The sequence below is a fragment of the Thalassophryne amazonica genome, chromosome 10 (genome assembly GCF_902500255.1).
Source record: "Thalassophryne amazonica chromosome 10, fThaAma1.1, whole genome shotgun sequence".
NCBI classification, from domain to species: Eukaryota; Metazoa; Chordata; class Actinopteri; order Batrachoidiformes; family Batrachoididae; genus Thalassophryne; species Thalassophryne amazonica.
In genome coordinates, this window is record NC_047112.1 from 69,223,649 (window position 1) to 69,249,713 (window position 26,065).

General features: G+C 39.6%; 1 protein-coding gene across 1 annotated transcript in view; it reads left to right on the forward strand.

Moving 5' to 3' along the window:
- The window catches only part of tmem59l (transmembrane protein 59-like), a 41,849-nt gene extending 37,940 nt beyond the window's left edge, over positions 1 to 3,909 (forward strand). Inside the window, 5 exon segments of the mRNA XM_034180214.1 lie at positions 150 to 255; positions 468 to 499; positions 501 to 583; positions 1,546 to 1,678; positions 3,575 to 3,909. Of these exon segments, the coding sequence (XP_034036105.1) occupies positions 150 to 255; positions 468 to 499; positions 501 to 583; positions 1,546 to 1,678; positions 3,575 to 3,670 (450 nt within the window). The 3' untranslated portion in view covers positions 3,671 to 3,909.
- The last annotated feature ends 22,156 nt before the right edge of the window (positions 3,910 to 26,065 follow it).

A 26,065-nucleotide genomic window follows, 5' to 3' on the forward strand; every position in this document is an offset into this window, starting at 1 on the left:
TTAAACTATATCTAGATTTGATAAATGCTTCTATTCAGTTCCAGTTTTCCAGACTGTTTTTGTCGTTGGAACACTTCTGCCTCTGAATGACTGAGCCACACACTCTGCCGTAACCACGATGGCTGACGGGTTTTTATTTTACTCCTTAGAGTCAGCCGGAGATGGAAAACTCTCTGCCCGAGCTGCAGGCTCCTCCATCCAGTGTGGATGATGACCCTTTGCCTCACGTCAACTCTCACACTCAGAGACCCCATGGTGAGACGCACACCACTGACAGATCACATGTGTGCACACTCATACACACACCGACACATGGACAGATACGTCGGTTTCACCTTGATGGTGTTACTCACACCGTCATCAGATTCTGCGCTTCATAATGTTGTGCCGCCTGTTGTCATAGTGATCATCATTCAGCTCATGTTGGTTTAATGTTATTTCACCACTTAACATGAATTGTTTGCCAGGAGTTAAAGGTCATGGAGACAGGGGAGCGTCCCAAAGTAGGAGGCAAAGGGAAGCACCCTGTGCAGCACGCAGACGACCCAACGGAGGAGAATGACTTTCTCGGCTGTATGTCCAGGTAAGAGTCACAGCACAGGCAGTAAATCACTCATCAATGAACCATAATATACCTTCTGGGAGATGAGCCAGAATCAGTGGACCAGGATACATATTCATAGCGGGTCAACCTCTGATGTCTTCATTTCCTTTTTGTTCCTATATGAGCAACAAAGACCCGTCGGAAATTGTTCAGTTTTGGCAAAGGTAGTGTTACGGTTAGTGCTCATCAAGTTTCAAAGGTAGTTTGTTTGTTTGTTTGTTTTTTTGGTATTACAGTGGAATGCCATCAGCTCCATCACACCAAACATATAACTGACCAAAACGTGGGCAGATTTACTGCCACAATGAAGTGTTCATGTCTCTGCAGGTTGACTTTTACACGCACAGTAATCCGGATGATCAGTAAAACACAGTCGATGCTCCAAAATAATATTGCAAGATACAGAAAAAAATTGTCTTCTGGAATTTATGTAGTTATAACTTTTTTTTTTTTTGGCCAATATATTGGCCTGGAATGAATTTTGATAAACTGTATTCTTGCCATTTTAATACTGTTTTATGCATCTGAAAATACAAATACAACCTTTTATAACAATAATAAACGTTTAATTCTTAAAAATATGCACACATTGGAATTGGAATGTGGAAAACATATTAAAATATACTAAATAAATCAAATATAAATAGTCAGTGAAGCCTTAAGCCAGTCAGGGAAGGGTTGTGTCATCATGGGGGCGCTGCAGTCGGCTCACGGCCACAAGGTTTTAAGGTCGTGTGACATGGTGACAATGTGTGAGAAAGCTGGACTGACATTCTCACTGACATGCGGTGTGTTTGGTCCACATTACATCACATCAAGCCACCACCTGTCCGATCCAGTCTATTAATGGCAGTTTATTTTGTTGTCTTTCTGAATCCCTCTCTCCTCTTGCTTGTCTCCTTCTTCCTTTGTTCTCCTTCCTTCACCCTTTTGTTCCTCAGACGTTCTGGTCTTCCACGCTGGATTTTAGCCGTGTGTCTCTTCCTGTCCATTATGGCCATGCTGTGGCTCACCTGTGCCACCTTAGTCACTGCACCCCCGGACCACTACAGTTCATACGGTGCCTACAGACATGTGAGCACATGCACACACACATGCACAAACTAGTAGACCTCACCCTGTCCTAGTTTATCTGGAGCCAGTTGGAGAACTGACTTTCTCTGTGGGTCTTACCCTCAACCAGATGACATAATTTACACAAGTGACCATCTGTAGGGAGATCGTGATCCAGAGGTTAAAGAAGTGGGCTTGTGACCAGAAAACCCTCTGTTCAAATCCTTCCAATCAGAAATTCACTGAAGGACCTTGGGCAGGATCCTTCATCTCCAAGTTGTTCTCCTTGTGCAGTCGAGTGCCTCACGTGGCAGCACCCTGACATCAGTGTCCAACATGAATCATCGCTGAGCACAAACGTGCTGAATAAACACAGCTCATTTACCATATTTGGTAAAAATCATCTCACAATGAAAAACTTTTCTTCTTCACATCAGAGAAATCAGTCCGTTCCCACCATTTCCGCTCTGCGTCATCCAAAGAAAGGAGGTTTTCTGTGCAACAGCTTCATGCTTATTATGCTTTCTGAAGGCTGTCAGAGAAAATGACCTCAAAATTGCAGTGCAGGACGACCTTTCCTTGCTGTTGGGTCTTTATTTTATTTCTTATTTTTATTAGGTTTTGGATTTTGTTCGTCTTTGGTTTTGATCACTATAGCTTTAGGTTAATCTTTTAGTTGGGTCCTGTTCACTTGCTTTTTGTCTGACTGCACTCTCTTGTCTGGTCTTCACCACCTGCCCTATTAAGCCCTTTGAGTTCACCACTTCCCCGCCAGTTCGTTGTGATTTGTTGTCCACGTTCCAGCCTTTGTCTTTGCTCTGTTCTGCCTTGCTGTGTTTGTGTTTTGTTTTTGACCTCGTACCTGCCTCAGCCCATGTACTTAGTCTCCTGGTGTTTTGGAACTGTGCTTGTTTTTTGACCACGCCTCTGCTCGACTCCTGCCTATACCACCGCCTCTCTGACTGTCTTCCTGTGTACCGAACCCCAGCCTGATTTTTTAGATGAAGCCTTTTACTCCTACCTCTGAGCTATGAGTTCTGCATATGTATTGAACCATCTTCTGTGCCACGCCACCTCAGTCCTTGACAGTTTCTTCCTCAGGAAGTTTTTCTTTGCCACTGTCACCTGTGTTCTTGCTCAGAGGGGTTGGTAAGGTTAGACCTAGTGAGGCAGCATTGCAATTTGGCGCAATACAATAAAAACATTAATTGAATTGAGTTATAAATTTCTGTGGCTGTGATTGGAGGAACTGTGTGTATCTTAACTTCATCTGTGCATCAGTGGTTATACAGCTTCATGGTGGAGTGGACCAGAGAAGGAGTTTTCTTCAAACAAAGACAAACTTTCAGCTACAGTTTGCCAGAAGGCACATGGGATTCATGAGCATAGATTTGGTCTGTTTTCTTGGATTAAGCTCTTTCTCTGTTCCACTCCATCATGAAGCCGTGACTGATACTGCAACAGATAAAACCTGCACTATTCTGTGCCACAGTTTCTTCTTGATTGCTGACTCCACTGTGCTGCTAAAGAGGAAAAATTACAAAAATTGCCACTGTCCAAATACAGATGTAGCAGACGGTAAATTATAGTTGTCTTAAAAACAGATATCAAGTACCCAGCGGTATCTCTTCATGTGCCTGTTTCTTTAAATGGAAGAATACTACTGCTGGCCACGCCCACTCTGTGTGACTGACGTCTGAGAAATCTAAACAGTTACCAAATTATCTGCTTACAGCAGTGTAGATTCCAGACTTCTGAAATTTTGTGTAAATGTGACATGAAACCACCAACAAATGTTTAACAAGAAAGGTTTTTGCACAGTGTGACCACTGTAATGCCTAACGTCTGTCCTAGAATAAGTCATGTACATCAGTCTACATGATACCTGCTATCAACCAATTCTTCTTGTCTTTTTAGATGAGTAAGCAAGACGACAAAAAGTTTCTCCTGTCCACCGTTAAAGCCAACCCATTTCTGGATGATGTCACCCGAAAAAAACCTGACAATGGATGATGTAATTACTATTATAAGAGTAACATCTCGAAAGACAACCCGGACTACCAGAACCTTATGGCTGCTTTCACCATGTTACAAGCGGATGAGAGGGAGGAGGCGGGGATGCTGCCTGTCAAAGTTGACCTGAACAACACGCGTGTTTAGAAAGGATGAGAGGGAGAACAGCTGTCTGGTTTCCCACAGTCACCGTGTCTACAGTGGACTGTTAGTGAAAGCAGTGATGCCAACATAACACACCACCCACTCACTCACAGTCTTTTCAAAAATCTTTTTCCATTGCATCTTCTTCATCAGTTGTTGTTTCATTCGTTTCCTTGCACAACAATGCTTTTAGAGGTTGATCTCCAGAGCTGAGTCATCTGAAACGACTGGATACTGATGGCTCAGAGTAACAGCAAAATGTGGATTATAGCCTTTGTTAGCTGTATAGACACATTTGGATCAATTAAGGGAGGGATGATAACGGGGTCAGGAAAGAGGAAGGCAGGAAAAAGAGATGAATAAAAGATAAATACATGGCACAGCATGACAGTGGTTCCCAGACTGTCATTTTGGACTTTTGGACAAGATGCTGTTGAAAAATTAAAAGGTTAACTTGTCAAACATGAAGTGAGATTGTATAACAAACTCTGATTCTGACATCACTGACTGGGAAGCTAAGATCATGGATTCACCATCATGGTATGATCAGTTAAATTAATTAATTAACCATAAACAGGTCTTCACTATCAAAAATGTGTCTGTTTTCATTTTGTTATTATATCTGAATAAATCTTGCAAACTTGCAAACACCACCAGAATTTTAAAAATTCGTGTCTTCTCCAAGTTGTTCACATTGAGCCTCCTAGCTTAGGAATCACTGGTTTATGGTATACTCACATAATGTAGTACAACAGCAACTACTACTGCAACAACAATAATAACAGTATTAATGATAATAATGAAGTTTTTATTATTAAATAATAAGAATAATGTCACAATTTAAGATAATCAGCATGGTGAGCTCTTTGATTTTAATATATTAAACAGTTGTCTGGAAATACTAAAACCATTTAGACACCACAAATCACTTCCTCTTTTAAAAGTATTAAAGTTCTGAGTGACACACAAGCATATTAGCTGTGAAAAATAGAAAGTGCCTCCTGTCTGTCTGCAGCAGCACACAATAAGAAACAGGGGTTTGAAACAGATGAAATTGGAAATGGATTTAAAACAGGACGATCTGCCTGACTGAGCAAAGACATGATGTTTACTTCCTTCTTTCTGTGATGAAGATAATTTTGTTGCACTTGTAATGACAATAAAGTCACCATTCATTCATTCATATTACCACAAGTTATCTGCTAAATCATGCTTTTGAAGTGCCATGTACAGTTAATGCATCCTCAACATCTGTAGGTGTAAAATGCAGACGGGTGAGTAATTAAAGGAGAAATGATTCGTGTGTTTTACTGAGGTGTCGGACCAACATGTGCCACCTGAACAGCTTCAGTGCACCTTGGTACTGATTCCAATAGTCCTGGATTTCTGCTGGAGGGATGAAACAAACATATGCACTTTCTTTGGTGCTTTGTAGATGATGGTGGAAAATCTCCAGTAGTTGTTGAGCTGAGTTCAGATGTGGTGACTACAGAGGTCACCAGATATGATTTCATACTCAGCAAACCACTCGGTGACCCCTCGCACACTCTGGATGGGGGCATTCATTGTATGTTTCCACACATTTTGACCGTTTTTTCCTTTAATAAGTCACCCGTTTGCATTGTAACATAACTAGGAAACACACAGATGGCTGCATTCCTACTAACATGTTCTGATTATTACTGCTCTTATAGCACTTAAAGCATTCTTAGCTGTTAAATGTGCCGTATGCTTTCTAATCGCTGACTGTTTTGTACGTTCTAGCAGCACAGACTGAAGGACAGTGGTGGGCAAAGTTAACTTTTCTCTAATGACCACTAATCCATAAACTAAAAAGTTAATTGTGATCATGTAAACGATAAACCACTAACTGCTAACCTTTTTATTTACATGCATATCACGCGTGTTAATTTTGCTTACTGGACGATTTGTGTCCAACAGGAACAAACATATGATTTTACAGTTTTCAAATATTCTTGACTGTTAAACTTTATCTTAAAAATACATAGCTGACTTAAAGTTAGCGGAACTAAATTTAGCAGAAGCTCATCAGTCCATTGATGGTTTTTTCCAAAGTCAGCCAAAAAGCTCATCTGCTAACAGAAAAGTTAGCCTTGCTTTGCTAATTAGCAGTTAGCTGACCTGTGCCCACCACTGCTGAAGGAAAACCTCTGTGGCATTGTGTAATGCAAAGATTTAACACAGTTATTTGTTCACGAACAAAGTGGCACAGATTTAGAAGAAGATTTCCTTCTAGATGTGTTTTTATTTCCTACCAGTGCTTTTGATGTCATGTAACGCTCTCTCTTTATCTTAATCCAGGATATGTGGACAGTAAACCGCGCATGCACGTGATGCTTCTCTAGTTCTTCTTAACCGCTCAGCCAGTGTGGCAAACCCGCCTGTAGCTGTGTGTGATTTATTTATTTTCATTTTTGTGTTACTATTTACTGTAAGCATTGAACAGAATGTTTAATGAATAAGAATGACTTCATTTAAAAAGCAATTCAGTATCTGTGCTGGTTCCATAGAAGGTAATCAGCAGGAATATTGAAACCTGTGTTGTTTCATTTTTACTGGGCTCTTTGTTTTCAGTGAAATGATTCAATATTATGAATAAAATGTTTTCATTGTAAATAAATTAGACTTTCCTGTGTTTTTAATGAAAGAATAATATTAATCAGCTGGAGTAAAAGTGACAGAGACCGATGGTTCAAATTTGTAAATGTTCATTTCTGTCCATTAGCATGAACTGTGTATAAATAATAACAGAAAGAAAAATTGTGTTGTCAGGCCCCTAATTTAATAGCAAGACAGCTGAATAGACTGAATAATTCATTTTAAAACCCCAAAACACATTAAGGTGTGGAATTATTGCTGAAATCTCAGGAAGACACATATGAACAAATGTGCACTTATAAAGCGTTCATTCTTTCTGTCTCACTGTGTTGTTTTGCTCATCATTTTCTTAAATTAATGTTCTGTCTAGGTCCATAAAATCCAACCTGTAGTAACCATTTGTGTCCACTTGGTGGCAGCAGAGTTTAGGCAGAGAATTTATTTATGTAACTGAAGTTGATTGTAGTACTGTTACTGCCAGTCAAAGTCCAACCTGTCATTATACTTACAACATTTTAATGTTGGCATCATAGAAGCTAAAGATCAGAGAATGAACTGGCAGTTAATAGTTGAAAAAAAATCATAGTTGTTCTTTCTTTTATTTTTAAGAGGTTTTCAGGGTGTTTTCATTTACTTGTTTCAGCTAACTGATCTGTCTGAATAAGAGAAAAGATAATTTACTTATCAATTTGATTTTTTTTCAGTATTCTTATTATAGATTCATAGAACCAGCCTGGCAGAGGTAGGAGGACAATTTAATTCTGCTACCAGACGTCTTCAAGACCTGAATACAGAGACTAAGCACCAAGATTTATTTTGTATATCAATGATTTTGTGAATGTATCTATGTGCTTGGTAGCATTTTATTTGCTGATGATACAACGCTGTTTTACTCTGGATCAGATATACAGGAAGTAGCACAAGTGATAAAAACAGAATTGGAAAAGGTTAAGCATTGGTTTGATATAAACAGACTGTCATTAAACAATATGAATAAGACAAATTTCATATTGTTTAATGACAGAGCAAAAAAAATAACGTGTCATTACAAATAGATGGAATGGATATACAAAGGGTAAAAGAAAATGAAATTTTAGGAGTCATAATTGATGAGATCTTACATGGAAGTCACACATAAATTACATAAAAGGAAAAAATAGCGAAAGCCATTGCTGTTTTGCATAAAGTAAAATATTCATTAAATAGTTATGGTTTATTAACATTGTACAATTCATTGATTTTCCCATATTTAACTTATTGTGTAGAAATCTGGGGATCAACATATACAACTTATATACAACCTTTGTTTATTCTGCAGAAAAGGGCTTTAAGGGTGATTAGCAACAGTGGTTTTAGAGATCCATCTAATCCATTGTTCATTAAGTACAGGGTACTTAAATTTCGTGATTTGGTCGATTTGAAAATATTACAAACAATGTACCAAGCTAATAAAAATGCTTTACCAACAAACATTCAAAATATGTTTGAGAAAAGAGTAAGTAGTTATAAACTGAAAGGAATAGAAGTCTTTAGAAAACCAAGATACAGAACCAAAGTAAAAGAACGGAGTATTGCAGTAATGGTGTAAAATTATGGAACAATCTCAACAAAGAAATTAAAGAATTAAGGTCGCTTAAATTATTTAAAAAACATATTAAACTAGATGTATTAAGTAAGTATGAAACTATAAAATAGTTAGTGGGCTGTAAGGAAGGTAAAAAAAAAAAAATGTAATTTGTTAATAATGTATAAAATGTTTAAGTTTAAAAATGTAACCTGTCAGAGATGTAATCTATTTAATAATGGTCATAATTATGAAATAAGTCAGTGGTATGTGACAAGTTAAAGAAATACAATCTGTTAAATAATGTTGAAAAATGACGCTGGATATTGAAAGATTGTATTGTTAAAAGGGGCAGAAAATATAAGACTTGTTCTTCTCTCTGCTCCTTTTCATTCTGGTAATGGAGATGCTTTATTTCTGCTTTTCTGTTTTTTTTTTTCTTTTAAATGAAATAAATAAATAAATAAATAAAATAAAATAAATAAAATAAAGATGGACCATTTGTATCTCATTAAGTGACTCTGTTTTTGTTGTTCTTCTGGGGGTTCGTTTCTGTTTCTGTTCTGTTTTTTCACCATCTTTTGTAAAACATTGCACTTGTTAGAATGGCCAAACAGTGGGTCCCCCCTCTGAGGTCCGATCTGCTTGAGGTTTCTTCCTCAGGCAGGGGGCTTGCTTGGGGGAGGAGGTGTATATTGGTAATGTTAGACCTTACCCATGTGACAGACCTTGGGGCAACGTTGTTGTGGTTTGGTGCTATATAATTAAAAATAAATTAAATTGAAATAAATTGAACACTTCTAGTTACACAATGCTAATTAATTTAGCATTGTGTTATATTTATAATATGCATATATCGTGGACATGAATGGGCGAAGCTCGTCAGCATCTCACCATGTCATTTAGGTCCTTCAGACTTTATTTGAGTAAATGCTTCAGGGGAACATTAGCATGGCAAAAAACCTTTCAGCTTCTGGAGGGGATCTGCCCCCCAGACCCCCCGCCTTTTTAAGCATTTTTCTTTATTTGCCTCTCACATGCCTGGAAAGGCTCCTCACCATCTAACCGTGTACTTTAGGTCCTTCAGACTTTTTTCAGTAAACTTGTTCTTGGGAGCATGAGCATGACTAAAACCTTTCAGGAGCCCCCCAGAAGCTCTGCCTTTTTAAGCATTTTCCTTATTTTGCCTTTCAGCTTCTGGAGGAGCTCTGCCCCCCCCCCCCCCATACTCCCCACCTTTTTAAGCATTTTTCTTTTTTGCTTTTCAGCTGGCCCCCCAATTACAGCCCTCTTAGCCCCCTGCCACTTGAAGCATTTTTTTAAATGTAGAAGTAAATTAATATTCAGTTTATTCAGTTAAGTTTTCAGCTAGTTGATAGTAGGGCTGTACAATATGGCCAAATTATCATATCTCAATATTGTCACATTAAATGTCACTTATATACATGCTGTCTATATTCTTGAGTCACTTCGGTGCCTCGTCTTGAGAACCAGGGTTGGTAGGTTGAAAAGCTTTTTTATCCCATAGGAACTCTCCCTACTAGCATTGCAGCAGTGGGCTGCAGCCTTCTATTTTAGAAGTTACCCAAACCCGAAAATTAACATTTGTTGCTATATCTGATTTTGTTCACAGGTATGTCTGGACAAAGGAAACATGTTTTGCCAGTGCAGGATAGGTGTACGAGCCGAGAAATTTGACAATTTGTGACCACAGCTTATTTAAAATAGTCTATTTTGAGATATTGCATTCCTCAGAGATATGGATTGACAAAATATATCCCAGTATGGTTTTAAACCATGTAGACTGGTATGATAGAGACATCCATAGGGTTTAATCATTTAAAGATGGTCAAATTTGTAAATTATATGAATAAAATGGTGAAAAACAGGCCCCAAATTAACCCTCATTTTGGTTTTGGGTGAAGCACAAAAATCTGTCTCCAGCAATATTGATTTAGAATATCACTTTCAAATAGATTTAGAATATGCCCAGACATCTATTGCATCATACTGAGCCATTAAAAGCCAGCTAAGTATTCTCAGATGTTTTAGATATTGCACAAGGTTACCCCTCCCCCCTAAACTTCAAATATCAACAAATCGTTGCTGAGGGATCATTAAGAACATCATATGTTTAGTTCTCTATTAGAAATATATCCTATTATGGTTCTATATTATACTGACTTGTATTATAGAGATACTTACAAGGTTAATATTTTAAGCTGTTTAATTTTATGAATTAAAACCATAAAATAGTGAAAAATATGCCCCAAATTGACCATCGCTTTGGTTTTGGTGAAACAAAAAAATCTGACTCCTTCCTTAAAGAAATTTTGTTTGGTTGGTTTGTTTTTTGTTGTTATTTTTTTTTGTTATTTTTCTTTAATATATTACACTCCTGTAAGTTCTAAAATATTCCAAGAACTTTATTGCATCATACTGAGGCATTAAAAGTCAGCTAAATGTTCTCAGATGTTTTACATTTCTATCAGGATCAACATTTATAATTATTGTATTATAAGCATGTCATCATTATTGATGCCATTATAATATATCCAAGTTTTCTTGGGGACATAACAATATTTGTTTGAAAGGACAACAATGAATAAGTTTTAGGGTATGCCAGTATCTGCGATTGCTGATTTGGCCTATTGACCTCTGCTTCTGTCATTGGCTATTGATGTATTCTAGATGACATTATGCACTTCAGTAAGTTTTCAAGTTTGGTTCTTTGTTTTTTATTTATTTATTGATCTTTATTTGCTTTATGTTACTTTATGCTTTATGCTACTGCCCAGTAAATGCTGTGATCTATGATGGACATGCAGTTGTTCAGGCCTTGCCACCCCCAAGCACACCACTCCCCTTGACATTTCAAGACATGGGCAAATCGATTCCTTTCATACATCATGCGTAATGCTGTAGAAATCTCCCAGGATGTTGCCCAGATCCACATAGCATTCAATATCTACAAGGAAGATACCACATAGTCACAAACAAAGAAAGAGGACATCAGCAACCAGTGGTCGCACATACAGTTCAGACCTGAAACCAAAGTTCCACCAAACTGGAAACAATTCCTTAGTGTACCGCAGAATAAGTCTCACTAGCACTGAGTTACACTCAGTACTTCAAGGACATGAGAGAAGCACGTTTTGGAAACATCACACTGTTTGTAAGTGGAGGAGAAGAGAAGGATGGTGTGATAATTACAAAAGACATCTGTGGTGCCTGCAAGGGATATCATATCCGATCACGAGGAAGCTGATACTAGACTTGTCCTTCATGCTTGTGCAGCTGCAAATGCTGGTGCCAAAGTTATAGTTGTCTGTAGCCCAGACACTGATGTCCTTCCTCTTCTTTTCTGCCACTGGCCACTTCTCAATACACATTGTTCTTTCTGACTGGTAAAGAAGGCAAACACACTACCCTTACCAGATTCATCCCTGTGCATTCACTGTACATATGTCTGTCCCAACCTCAGCGCAACATTCTACTTCCAGTATACTGTCTAACTGGCTGCGATACCGTGAGTGCGATGTTTAACATGGGGGAAAAAGAAGGCCTTCAACTTAGTAAAGAAGAAAGCAAGCAGTTCCAAGAAATGGCAACTATGGGAGATGACCTACAACTTCAGAGCCACCATGTGTCTTCAGCGACCAGGTTTATCAGTACATTGTATGGAACTGAATGTGAAACACTGAACTCATTTCGATGTCTGGAAGCTAATGAAGGTGTGGCTGCAAAGAAGCTTCCTCCACAGATGATAGCTTTGGGCTCCACCTGCAGCGGTGTGTGTACCATTGTTCAAATGGAAGCATGCACATGCCCCATCCTTGATTTGCCATCTCCTACACAGTATGGATATGAGCAACTATCACAAACAGGAGCACTAGTACCCAAGATGACACACAAGCTGTTGCAGCTCCAGAACTGCTGAACCTGGTAGTATGCGAATGTGATACTTGTGATGCAACATGCTCCTGCTTGCAACACAATCAGCCATGTACTGCAGCATGCAACTGTGAAGGCTCACTTGATGTGAGGAACCATGCACAAATGATTTACATTTGGAGCATTTGGAGCATTCACAAACAGTGACACTGACAACACTGAAGAGCCAGATGAATGTTAAGTTTAAGTGCGAATATACTGTGTAACTAGGTTTAAGGATATGATTCCTTCTTTATGTTCTCTAATGCCATATACCAACACAGTGCAGAGTAGCTACCTAAACTCTGTAAGGGAGATAGAGTATCTCGTCAATAGTTTTACATCCTCATTGAAAACAACTTTGGATGCTGTAGCTCCTCTGAAAAAGAGAGCTTTAAATCAGAAGTGTCTGACTCCGTGGTATAACTCACAAACTCGTACTTAAAGCAGATAACCCGTAAGTTGGAGGGGAAATGGCGTCTCACTAATTTAGAAGATCTTCACTTAGCCTGGAAAAAGAGTCTGTTGCTCTATAAAAAAGCCCTCCGTAAAGCTAGGACATCTTTCTACTCATCACTAATTGAAGAAAATAAGAACAACCCCAGGTTTCTTTTCAGCACTGTAGCCAGGCTGACAAAGAGTCAGAGCTCTATTGAGCTGAGTATTCCATTAACTTTAACTAGTAATGACTTCATGACTTTCTTTGCTAACAAAATTTTAACTATTAGAGAAAAAATTACTCATAACCATCCCAAAGACATATCGTTATCTTGGCTGCTTTCAGTGATGCCGGTATTTGGTTAGACTCTTTCTCTCCGATTGTTCTGTCTGAGTTATTTTCATTAGTTACTTCATCCAAACCATTAACATGTTTATTAGACCCCATTCCTACCAGGCTGCTCAAGGAAGCCCTACCATTATTTAATGCTTCGATCTTAAATATGATCATCTATCTTTGTTAGTTGGCTATGTACCACAGGCTTTTAAGGTGCAGTAATTAAACCATTACTTAAAAAGCCATCACTTGACCCAGCTATCTTAGCTAATTATAGGCCAATCTCCAACCTTCCTTTTCTCTCAAAAATTCTTGAAAGGGTAGTTGTAAAACAGCTAACTGATCATCTGCAGAGGAATGGTCTATTTGAAGAGTTTCAGTCAGGTTTTAGAATTCATCATAGTACAGAAACAGCATTAGTGAAGGTTACAAATGATCTTCTTATGGCCTCGGACAGTGGACTCATCTCTATGCTTGTTCTGTTAGACCTCAGTGCTGCTTTTGGATACTGTTGACCATAAAATTTTATTACAGAGATTAGAGCATGCCATAGGTATTAAAGGCACTGTGCTGCGGTGGTTTGACTCATATTTGTCTAATAGATTACAATTGTTCATGTAATGGGGAATCTTCTTCACAGACTAAAGTTAATTATGGAGTTCCACAAGGTTCTGTGCTAGGACCAATTTATTCACTTTATACATGCTTCCCTTAGGCAGTATTATTAGACGGTATTGCTTAAATTTTCATTGTTACGCAGATGATACCCAGCTTTATCTATCCATGAAGCCAGAGGACACACACCAATTAGCTAAACTGCAGGATTGTCTTACAGACATAAAGACATGGATGACCTCTAATTTCCTGCTTTTAAACTCAGATAAAACTGAAGTTATTGTACTTGGCCCCACAAATCTTAGAAACATGGTGTCTAACCAGATCCTTACTCTGGATGGCATTACCCTGACCTCTAGTAATACTGTGAGAAATCTTGGAGTCATTTTTGATCAGGATATGTCATTCAAAGCGCATATTAAACAAATATGTAGGACTGCTTTTTTGCATTTACGCAATATCTCTAAAATCAGAAAGGTCTTGTCTCAGAGTGATGCTGAAAAACTAATTCATGCATTTATTCCTCTAGGCTGGACTATTGTAATTCATTATTATCAGGTTGTCCTAAAAGTTCCCTAAAAAGCCTTCAGTTAATTCAAAATGCTGCAGCTAGAGTACTGACGGGGACTAGAAGGAGAGAGCATATCTCACCCATATTGGCCTCTCTTCATTGGCTTCCTGTTAATTCTAGAATAGAATTTAAAATTCTTCTTCTTACTTATAAGGTTTTGAATAATCAGGTCCCATCTTATCTTAGGGACCTCGTAGTACCATATCACCCCAATAGAGCGCTTCGCTCTCAGACTGCAGGCTTACTTGTAGTTCCTAGGGTTTGTAAGAGTAGAATGGGAGGCAGAGCCTTCAGCTTTCAGGCTCCTCTCCTGTGGAACCAGCTCCCAATTCAGATCAGGGAGACAGACAACCCTCTCTACTTTTAAGATTAGGCTTAAAACTTTCCTTTTGCTAAAGCTTATAGTTAGGGCTGGATCAGGTGACCCTGAACCATCCCTTAGTTATGCTGCTATAGACGTAGACTGCTGGGGGGTTCCCATGATGCACTGTTTTCTTTCTCTTTTGCTCTGTATGCACCACTCTGCATTTAATCATTAGTGATCGATCTCTGCTCCCCTCCACAGCATGTCTTTTTCCTGGTTCTCTCCTCAGCCCCAACCAGTCCCAGCAGAGACTGCCCCTCCCTGAGCCTGGTTCTGCTGGAGGTTTCTTCCTGTTAAAAGGGAGTTTTCCTTCCCACTGTAGCCAAGTGCTTGCTCACAGGGGGTCGTTTTGACCATTGGGGTTTTACATAATTATTGTATGGCCTTGCCTTACAATATAAAGCGCCTTGGGGCAACTGTTTGTTGTGATTTGGCGCTATATAAAAAAATTGATTGATTGATTATTGAAATGTGACTAAGTTTAGAGATATATTCTTTTGGTCATGAACATAATTATTATAATTATAAAACTTAAATAAAGTTTAAATCACCTTTTGAATTATTTATTGCATTTTGTTGTCTACTAAAAAACAGCAATATGTTAAAGTTAAGATTACATCCAAATCCATGATTTGACATTTCTTTGGATTTAGGGGGGAGGGGTGACCTTGAAGGTCTGTAGGAAATCTTTGAGCTTTCTGTTAACTTTACATGGTTATGTAGCCTGTTGTAGATGTCTGAGAAAAAAATAAAACCTTTCTGAAGGTTCTATCTCTATTCGTTTTTGCTAGAGACAATTTTTTGTGTTAAATCAAATTCAAAACGAGGGTCAATTTTAGCATAATTTTAAGATTAAAAGTACAATTTTCCAATATTTTGGTATTATTTACTTTAAAAACTCATTTGATGTACTTCATATCATATCATGTTTGCTAAAAACCCCAACTGGGGTAAAGTTAATGCTTTTTTCTGTAATAGATTTGCAATAACTTCAAATTGTTATTTTTCAGGGGGGTTAGGCTGTAAAATATCAAACGTTTCAGCTAGTACACAGTTCCTGCATTGGAAAATTAGATTTTCTATGCCCAGACATACCCATGATCAAAATCCAATACATGAACAAATGTTAATTTTCGGGTTTGGGTACCTCAAAACTTATGCCAACTCTGCTGCTCAACTATACCCACCTAAGTGGCTCTACTCTATTTTTTTTTTAAAGATATTTCGGTGTACCTTAGTAAACTCTAGTAGAGTTCCACCTTAGGTTGGAATGTATATAGAAGACATACCTTACTGAATTTTCATATCAATATACGATATGACTGTGATTTTACACAAAGTGCAGCAACAGTGAAAATGAAACATTCTTAAACAAAACAGTAATAATACCACACTCATTTTGCACTCATCATAAGGTTAGGATACTGTGCCCTCCAAAAGTATGGGAACACTTGGAATTTCACACATTTAATTTGTTTATCCCATTTTAAATACTACAAATACAATAAATAAATAAATAAATAAATAAATAAATAAATACATTTTCTAAAAGTATCTTCCTCAAACTCAAACTGAAAGCAAATCTCTAAAACTTGATAAAACCTGTAAATAATAATCAGTTTTATTGCCAGTTTTCTTTAGACAAGTCAGGGGATGGAAACATGTCTTGAACTTTATTTACATTAATTATGAAGAAATACAAAAGTTTATTTCACCAAAACATCAAATCTAGGCTTTCATCTCAAATGTACTTTCTGTCAAATTGTAGCTGAACTTTCAGGTCTTCTTTTTAAGAAAATCCTCCTCTACACCACTTCATCAGGAAGCTGGATTTTACATTTTTAATCAAGTTGTAGAGATTTGCTTTCAGTTTGAGGTATGGAAGATAATTTTAGAAAAAAATGTACTTGAAATGGAATAAACAAATTAACTGTGTGAAATACCAAGTGTTCCAATACTTTTGAGGGCAATTGAGAAACACTGAGGAGCAGCATCTTACATCTCATATATAGTGCAGCAGATATGAGAATATTTAGAGTGGAATCCTGCAAATGGTGATACAAGCATCAAATCTGGCACAAATAATCCTTAGACATGAACTCTTTAAAAAAAAAAAAAAAAACTGACTGGCCACTTGAATTTTCAATAGGCAGTCAAGTAGGGGTCAACTGAAGAATTACACAGGGGTCAAAATCAGGGGTGGGCAACTTGTTCCAGAAAGGGCCAAGAGGGTGCAGGTTTTCTTGCAGCCACTGACTCCACCAGGTGATTTCACTGATTAATATCACTTGAGCAGATGGAATCAGTTAACCAGTGATTAACCTGGTTAACTGTCTCCCCCTGCCATCCCCTCATTACCCCATCCCCGTAGAGACGGTGCCTGCTCACAGACTACCAATAACCAGCAAAAATCTATTTAAGCATAAAAATTCAAAAAAGAAAAAATAATATAGCACCTTCAACTGCACCACAGACTAAAACAGTTAAATGTGGTCTATTAAACATTAGGTCTCTCTCTTCTAAGTCCCTGTTGTAAATGATATAATAATTGATCAACATATTGATTTATTCTGCCTTACAGAACCTGGTTACAGCAGGATGAATATGTTAGTTTAAATGAGTCAACACCCCCGAGTCACACTAACTGTCAGAATGCTCGTAGCACGGGCCGGGGCGGAGGATTAGCAGCAATCTTCCATTCCAGCTTATTAATTAATCAAAAACCCAGACAGAGCTTTAATTCATTTGAAAGGCTTGACTCTTAGTCTTGTCCATCCAAATTGGAAGTCCCAAAAAACAGTTTTATTTGTTATTATCTATCGTCCACCTGGTCGTTACTGTGAGTTTCTCTGTGAATTTTCAGACCTTTTGTCTGATTTAGTGCTTAGCTCAGATAAGATAATTATAGTGGGCGATTTTAACATCCACACAGATGCTGATATGACAGCCTCACACTGCATTTAATCTATTATTAGACTCTATTGGCTTTGCTCAAAAAGTAAATGAGTCCACCCACCACTTTAATCATATCTTAGATCTTGTTCTGACTTATGGTATGGAAATAGAAGACTTAACAGTATTCCTGAAAACTCCCTTCTGTCTGATCATTTCTTAATAACATTTACATTTACTCTGATGGACTACCCCAGCAGTGGGGAATAAGTTTTCATTACACTAGAAGTCTTTCAGAAAGCGCTGTAACTAGGTTTAAGGATAGGATTCCTTCTTTATGTTCTCTAATGCCATATACCACACACGTGCAGAGTAGCTACCTAAACTCTGTAAGTGAGATAGAGTATCTCGTCAATAGTTTTACATCCTCATTGAAGACACTTTGGATGCTGTAGCTCCTCTGAAAAAGAGAGCTTTAAATCAGAAGTGCCTGACTCCGTGGTATAACTCACAAACTCGTAGCTTAAAGCAGATAACCCGTAAGTTGGAGAGGAAATGGCGTCTCACTAAGTTAGAAGATCTTCACTTAGCCTGGAAAAAGAGTCTGTTGCTCTATAAAAAAAGCCCTCCGTAAAGCTAGGACATCTTTCTACTCATCACTAATTGAAGAAAATAAGAACAACCCCAGGTTTCTTTTCAGCACTGTAGCCAGGCTGACAAAGAGTCAGAGCTCTATTGAGCTGAGTATTCCATTAACTTTAACTAGTAATGACTTCATGACTTTCTTTGCTAACAAAATTTTAACTATTAGAGAAAAAATTACTCATAACCATCCCAAAGACGTATCGTTATCTTTGGCTGCTTTCAGTGATGCCGGTTTTTGGTTAGACTCTTTCTCTCCGATTGTTCTGTCCTGAGTTATTTTCATTAGTTACTTCATCCAAACCATCAACATGTTTATTAGACCCCATTCCTACCAGGCTGCTCAAGGAAGCCCTACCATTATTTAATGCTTCGATCTTAAATATGATCATCTATCTTTGTTAGTTGGCTATGTACCACAGGCTTTTAAGGTGGCAGTAATTAAACCAATACTTAAAAAGCCATCACTTGACCCAGCTATCTTAGCTATTATAGGCCAATCTCCAACCTTCCTTTTCTCTCAAAAATTCTTGAAAGGGTAGTTGTAAAACAGCTAACTGATCATCTGCAGAGGAATGGTCTATTTGAAGAGTTTTCAGTCAGGTTTTAGAATTCATCATAGTACAGAAACAGCATTAGTGAAGGTTACAAATGATCTTCTTATGGCCTCGGACAGTGGACTCATCTCTGTGCTTGTTCTGTTAGACCTCAGTGCTGCTTTTGATACTGTTGACCATAAAATTTTATTACAGAGATTAGAGCATGCCATAGGTATTAAAGGCACTGCGTTGCGGTGGTTTGAATCATATTTGTCTAATAGATTACAATTTGTTCATGTAAATGGGGAATCTTCTTCACAGACTAAAGTTAATTATGAGTTTCCACAAGGTTCTGTGCTAGGACCAATTTTATTCACTTTATACATGCTTCCCTTAGGCAGTATTATTAGACGGTATTGCTTAAATTTTCATTGTTACGCAGATGATACCCAGCTTTATCTATCCATGAAGCCAGAGGACACACACCAATTAGCTAACTGCAGGATTGTCTTACAGACATAAAGACATGGATGACCTCTAATTTCCTGCTTTTAAACTCAGATAAAACTGAAGTTATTGTACTTGGCCCCACAAATCTTAGATACATGTGTCTAACCAGATCCTTACTCTGGATGGCATTACCCTGAGCTCTAGTAATACTGTGAGAAATCTTGGAGTCATTTTTGATCAGGATATGTCATTCAAAGCGCATATTAAACAAATATGTAGGACTGCTTTTTGCATTTACGCAATATCTCTAAAATCAGAAAGGTCTTGTCTCAGAGTGATGCTGAAAAACTAATTCATGCATTTATTTCCTCTAGGCTGGACTATTGTAATTCATTATTATCAGGTTGTCCTAAAAGTTCCCTAAAAAGCCTTCAGTTAATTCAAATGCTGCAGCTAGAGTACTGACGGGGTCTAGAAGGAGAGAGCATATCTCACCCATATTGGCCTCTCTTCATTGGCTTCCTGTTAATTCTAGAATAGAATTTAAAATTCTTCTTCTTACTTATAAGGTTTTGAATAATCAGGTCCCATCTTATCTTAGGGACCTCGTAGTACCATATCACCCCAATAGAGCGCTTTGCTCTCAGACTGCAGGCTTACTTGTAGTTCCTAGGGTTTGTAAGAGAAGAATGGGAGGCAGAGCCTTCAGCTTTCAGGCTCCTCTCCTGTGGAACCAGCTCCCAATTCAGATCAGGGAGACAGACACCCTCTCTACTTTTAAGATTAGGCTTAAAACTTTCCTTTTTGCTAAAGCTTATAGTTAGGGCTGGATCAGGTGACCCTGAACCATCCCTTAGTTATGCTGCTATAGACGTAGACTGCTGGGGGGTTCCCATGATGCATTGTTTCTTTCTCTTTTTGCTCTGTATGCACCACTCTGCATTTAATCATTAGTTATCGATCTCTGCTCCCCTCCACAGCATGTCTTTTTCCTGGTTCTCTCCCTCAGCCCCAACCAGTCCCAGCAGAAGACTGCCCCTCCCTGAGCCTGGTTCTGCTGGAGGTTTCTTCCTGTTAAAAGGGAGTTTTTCCTTCCCACTGTAGCCAAGTGCTTGCTTACAGGGGGTCGTTTTGACCGTTGGGGTTTTACATAATTATTGTATGGCCTTACCTTACAATATAAAGCGCCTTGGGGCAACTGTTTGTTGTGATTTGGCGCTATATAAAAAAATTGATTGATTGATTGATCATCTGGGCTTCAAAGGTGCAGCCATGTCCAGCAGCCACACAATGCTGAATTCAAATCATCAGCAACACCGTCCACACAATCACCCTCACTACAAATGTGCCCAAAAACCTCCAGCATTCCACAACACCAAGTTCTATTCAGGCTGTGGGTCCAATAAATGGAGCTGAGGAGAGAACCGTTTCATTGGCTCTTGGACAGGACAACGGCATCACTGAAATCCACAACAATTAAAACTGTCAGTATGGGTGTTTAAATCATTAATAAATCACTAAAATCATGAAAGAAAGACTGAGGGGGCTGATACAAAACCACAAACAGAAATGACATGTGATTACTTCTAAAATGAGCACTTTTATTCAGAATAAAACAACCTACAATCAGTGAGTCAAAAGAATGAAATTTAAAACCTACATTTAATTTTAAACTAAAATCTGGCCAACTCGTATATCACTGCCGCCGTCCACCTAACCTCGACTCCCAAACTTATTCAAAAGAGAACACCGGGCCTCAACCAGGTTTCACACAAACCTGACATATTTATGATCAAACACCAGATCAACAGACTGAATGAATGAAAAAAAATTGTTGGGTTAATTGATTACAAAATAATTATAATGTGCGAGCCCGAGTATAGGGTGGAAACCAGCTAATACTAATAAATTATTAATATATGAGCTCTGAAAAACCCTGTGGATGGAACACTTTTTCAAAATGCCAAAGAAATGATTGTATAGTAGACGTTCAGTTTCAGTGTTGACAAGGCTTTAAAAATATGGGATGAAATTAAATTTAAATAATAAATGAGGAATTATTTGACAAATCCAGGGGGAGCTCTATCGCCCCCCCTGGTGCCGTCCATGGATTGCAAGTGATTGCAGGTGAGGGTGTGAGAGCAGACAACCACAGTCAGGTGGGAGACGTTTAGATACCAAAAAGAAGACAACTCACTGAAGTTGGAGCAGAGTGTGGAGGGAGAGATCTTCAGTGTCCCAGCCAGAAACGATGACAGACACCCACAGAGGAATATTTATATTATCACTTTAGTGCAGAGAGGTGACGTTCCTGGAGATCCTTGTTGCTTTGGTCACGATGGAGTTGTCCTTCAGCTGATTGGGAAACTTATCAAAGGAATGGAGAGTTAGTAGTGCTTTGGCTTAACCTTGACTATTCATATGGCTCAATTCCCCACAGACTTGGACCACCATGATGGGCCCAAAAAGATCAAGGATGTCATCTTGAACTACAACAGGAATTTCAGGATTTGGGTCACTTCTGGCAGCAAAGCATCAGACTGGTCCTGCCTTAAATAGGGGATTATAGCGGGGCTCATTATCTCAGATATTCTCGGAGCAACTACCATGAATACGGTCATCAAGACAGCAGAAACCGGGGCCAGGCCCTCTGTCCAAGTCTGACATGCGACAGCCCCATCAGAGATTCTGGGGACAACCTCTCTAGGCTGCTGAAGAAGACAGAAAGTGCTGGACAGGTTTCACTTCTATGTGTATGGAACTGAAATCTCATTCATCACTGAGAAATCAGTCAAGAGCCGAGACAAGGTCTTTGTCTGCAGCCTCGGGGACGCCGTGCCAATCCAACCTGCCATCGTGGAGTCTGAAATGTGACACTCACCACAGCAGGTAAGTCCAGGAGTCTGGGGAATTTTCCAGCAAGCATTTTCCCTGAAATGATGATTAGTCTTCTGCTGACTAGTGTGTGTGTGTGTGTGTGTGTGTGTGTGTGTGTGTGTGTGTGTGTGTGTGTGTGTGTGTGTCTGACTTTTCTCTTTCATCAGCACTATGAGTTTGATCACCGGTCGAATGGTGTCCCATACATTCAGACACTTCAGATGGAGAGAGAAAACCTGTTTGGTATAGTGACACTTCAGTAACGTGAACCGTCGGCTTACACTCTGTTGGCACCCGACTGGCCTCCATTAATAACAACAGTGAGACCGAAGGGGAGGCCTGTGATCAGGCTAAAAATACACTCCGTGTTTCAGTATCAGACACAGATTGTACTTTTCGCACTGACACGTCAACTCATTTAATGCTTTTGGGCATTGTTTGTCTCGCTCTCCCCTCAGTCTGTCTTCCTGCGTTGACACAGAGAAGATAAAGTGAGATTTTACTGCCTTTGCAGCCTCAGTCAACACATGCCAGCTGACATTTATGACCTGAGCAGACCGTGGCCTGTACGTACGGCATGCCACGGGGACGACCGGGCAGACCATGGCCTGTACGTACGGTACGCCGTGAGGATGGCCAAGCAGACCGTGGCCTGTACATACGGCACGCCGCGAGGACGACCGACCAGACCGTGGCCTGTACGTACGGCATGCCACGAGGACGACCGACCAGACCGTGGCCTGTACGTACGGCACGCCGCGAGGACGACCGACCAGACCGTGGCCTGTACATACTGCACACCGCGAGGATGGCCAAGCAGACCGTGGCCTGTACGTACGGCATGCCATGAGGATGACCGACCAGACCGTGGCCTGTACGTACGGCACGCCGTGAGGACGGCCGAGCAGACCATGGCCTGTACGTACTGCACACCATGAGGACGGTGAACAGACCGTGGCCTGTACGTACTGCACGCCGCGAGGACGACCGACCAGACCGTGGCCTGTACGTACTGCACACCATGAGGACGGTGAACAGACCGTGGCCTGTACGTACTGCACGCCGCGAGGACGACCGACCAGACCGTGGCCTGTACGTACTGCACACCATGAGGACGGTGAACAGACCGTGGCCTGTACGTACTGCACACCATGAGGACGGTGAGCAGACCGTGGCCTGTACGTACTGCACGCCGCGAGGACGACCGACCAGACCGTGGCCTGTACGTACTGCACGCCGCGAGGACGACCGACCAGACCGTGGCCTGTACGTACTGCACACCATGAGGACGGTGAGCAGACCGTGGCCTGTACGTACTGCACGCCGCAAGGAAGACCGAGCAGACCGTGGCCTGTACGTACGGCACGCCGCAAGGAAGACCGAGCAGACCGTGGCCATGTACGTACTGCACACCATGAGGACGGTGAGGCGGTCACTGCTTGGACGTGATGCTGCAATAAAGGTGCTGAATGTTAAAGCCCAATGGTTTGTCACCGGTGGGCTAATTCAGCAGCAACCACAGCCCTGCCACTGTGGTTGTACAGCAGCTTTTCACCCAAAGGGGGGGCGCTGTTCATCCAGATTTAAATGCTGGAAACCCCATTATTAGAATTTAATGGTTTATGTGAGGGAAAGAATGTCTCTCTCTCTCCTCTCTCTCTCTCCTCTCTCCTCTCTCTCTCTCTCCTCTCTCTCTCTCTCTATCTCTCTCTCTCTCTCTCTCTCTCTCTCTCTCTCTCTCTCTCTCTCTCGCTCGCTCTCTCTCTCTCTCTCTCTCTCTCTCTCTCTCTCTCTGAGTTGCTCCTCTTATCTGACCAGACCTGCTGCAGGAGCCAAACCTGCAGTGCATTAAACAAGCCACCACACACACCACACACACCACACACACACACACACACACACACACACACACACACACACACACACACACACACACACACACACACACACACACACACACACACAGTGTGACTGCAGTCTTGACTGTGGAAATGAACAGAATAATAAGAGCCACACTCACAGACGGCTCATCACTGCCACTGATTAGACAGTCTGCCACACTGTATATTTGTGAATAATTCAATCGAATGAAAAATTTAATCTCAAAGAATTAAGATTAAACTATGAAAGTTTTTATTTATTTTGGTGATGAGAAATAAAATGTATAAGAATCAGGAGAAAGGGTTAAGGTGTTGACAATATAGTCTTTCTCTCATAAGACAGAGAACATCGAAGAACATTTCCACCAAGGTTACTTTTAAAAAATCTTCACAATTATGTCTAAAGCTTAACTGAAAATGATAAAAATGGTGATTCTTAAAGCACTGAATGATTTTTTTTTTTCAAGCAAAAATATGAGATGGTAAATTTAAAATACAACTTCCTAAGAAGACATGAGATACTGAGTCAATAGGCCTAGTTGAATAAAATAAAATAAGCAAAGCTTTAACATTTGAAGTGAAAAACAAAGTTTTTTTTCTTGACTATATTTTTTGATGATCTTGATGTAAAACTTTGACTGATGAGCTCCAGAAGTTAATCACTGGAACACACTCACCCAAGGAATATTCCTACCAAGTTTGAGAAAAAGCTGGTCATTCATTTGCAATTTATTTCTTACACAGACAGACATATGTGAGCATTTACAACTCTGGAGCTGGTTTAAAGAGAATCTTTGAAGAAGTTTAACCATATCATAACCTTCTAATTAAAACGCTTCCAATATATTTTGATTGTTAATTTGACTTATTAAATAAAATCACTTGGATGTTTTGACAAATTGTGTTTTGACAAATTATTGTTTTTGACAAATCACGTTTTGACAAATGATCTAAATTTGAATCAAATTGGATTTCTTTTTGATAATCAATCATTTAGTTTTTTTTTTCCTGACTTCACTATTTATGTCACGTGTGAGTGTCTGTGTGTGTGACCACTTTTCACCATAGAAATGATTTGTTGGGTCATTTTCTGCAATTTTTCATAAAACCTGTTTGTAATTCACAATATTTTTGATATTCTTTTAATTCTTAAGTGTATTGTCAAGTATCTTTGTGCTGTCATGTACCAGGAAGCAGAAGAGCAAAGAAATCGTCATTTTTTTAAATATAAAAAGGGTTTATGACGTGATAATTTTTAACAAACAAACTCATTAAATATTATTGTACACACATATATAGTGTGTGTGTATGTGTGTGCCCTCGAAGTCATGCCAACTTCGTGTGACAAACGTCAACATGAATGTTTCTCTGTTTCAGATCGACGTGATAAAAAGTTTTGTGTCTGTGGAGGGAAACTGAAAACAGTCGCACAGAGGGAGCGCGCGCGCGCGTTAGAAAGCTAAGAGAGACAGTCAGTTTATTTCTCCACATGTCATAAACCTCCGCGTGCGCATGAACACAGATTCAGTCAGACCTTTAAAACATGCCAAATCGAAATTCCGAGCACATGTCTCCTCTCTTTTACGGCCGTGCACGTCCACGCGGGCAGACAGCCGTGTCGGTATCGCACGGACACGGACGCGGACGCCTCGCGGACTGTTAAACTCCCGACACGCTCTCCACACTATAAGCGCGCACGGGCACAGGACGGACGGTTTCAAGCTGCCCTTTCTGTGAATTGATTCTACTATGAGCCCACATGAAGCGCTGTTCTCAGGAGGGGGTGAGAGCGAAACAACTCCGAGCCCCCCGAGGCTCCGTCCAGCAACATGTCTGATAAAAGCACAACTGGACGTGATTTGAGATGAAATTAATTAGTATAATTTTAACAAAACAGAGGGATAGCTATTTTTTTCAGCCAGTGTCGAAGTCTCTCCTGTGTCCGTTTCCCCTGCACCGACAAATGGTACGTTCCACAATTTATTCCAGGGAAAGACTGACAGTTTTTTGGGTCATGAAGCAGCTATTGAAGTCAGCGGCTGGTCCTCCCTCCGCTGGAATAAGAAATTAGTACATTTTAAAGTAAATAACTAAAGCCTCTGGCCGATAAGAAGGAATTATATAGCAGTGTGCAGGCTCAATATGATGGAGAGAAAGGCAAAATAGTTAAATCCAATAAATATGTTTCCCCCCTATATGCCATCAAATTATTCAACTCATTTATGTTCCGGTTCAGCTAAATTATAACCAACACAACAGAAATATGGAAGGTTACACCAGAACTAACCCCATCTAAGAAATACATTTGCCATGTGGGTTATGTGTAAATGATGTCAAAGAACATTAAAAAAAAAATGAGAAAATATTTTTTGCCCATATGGACCAACATTATTAATCTCTCATTAACCTGGAGAATCATTTTGGAATTACTGGGAATGCTCTTGCATAGTTGACATCATACCTCATACCATCATCTCACGGTGTTTTGTACAATAACACTACCTCTAACCTTAGTGACATGAATTTGGGG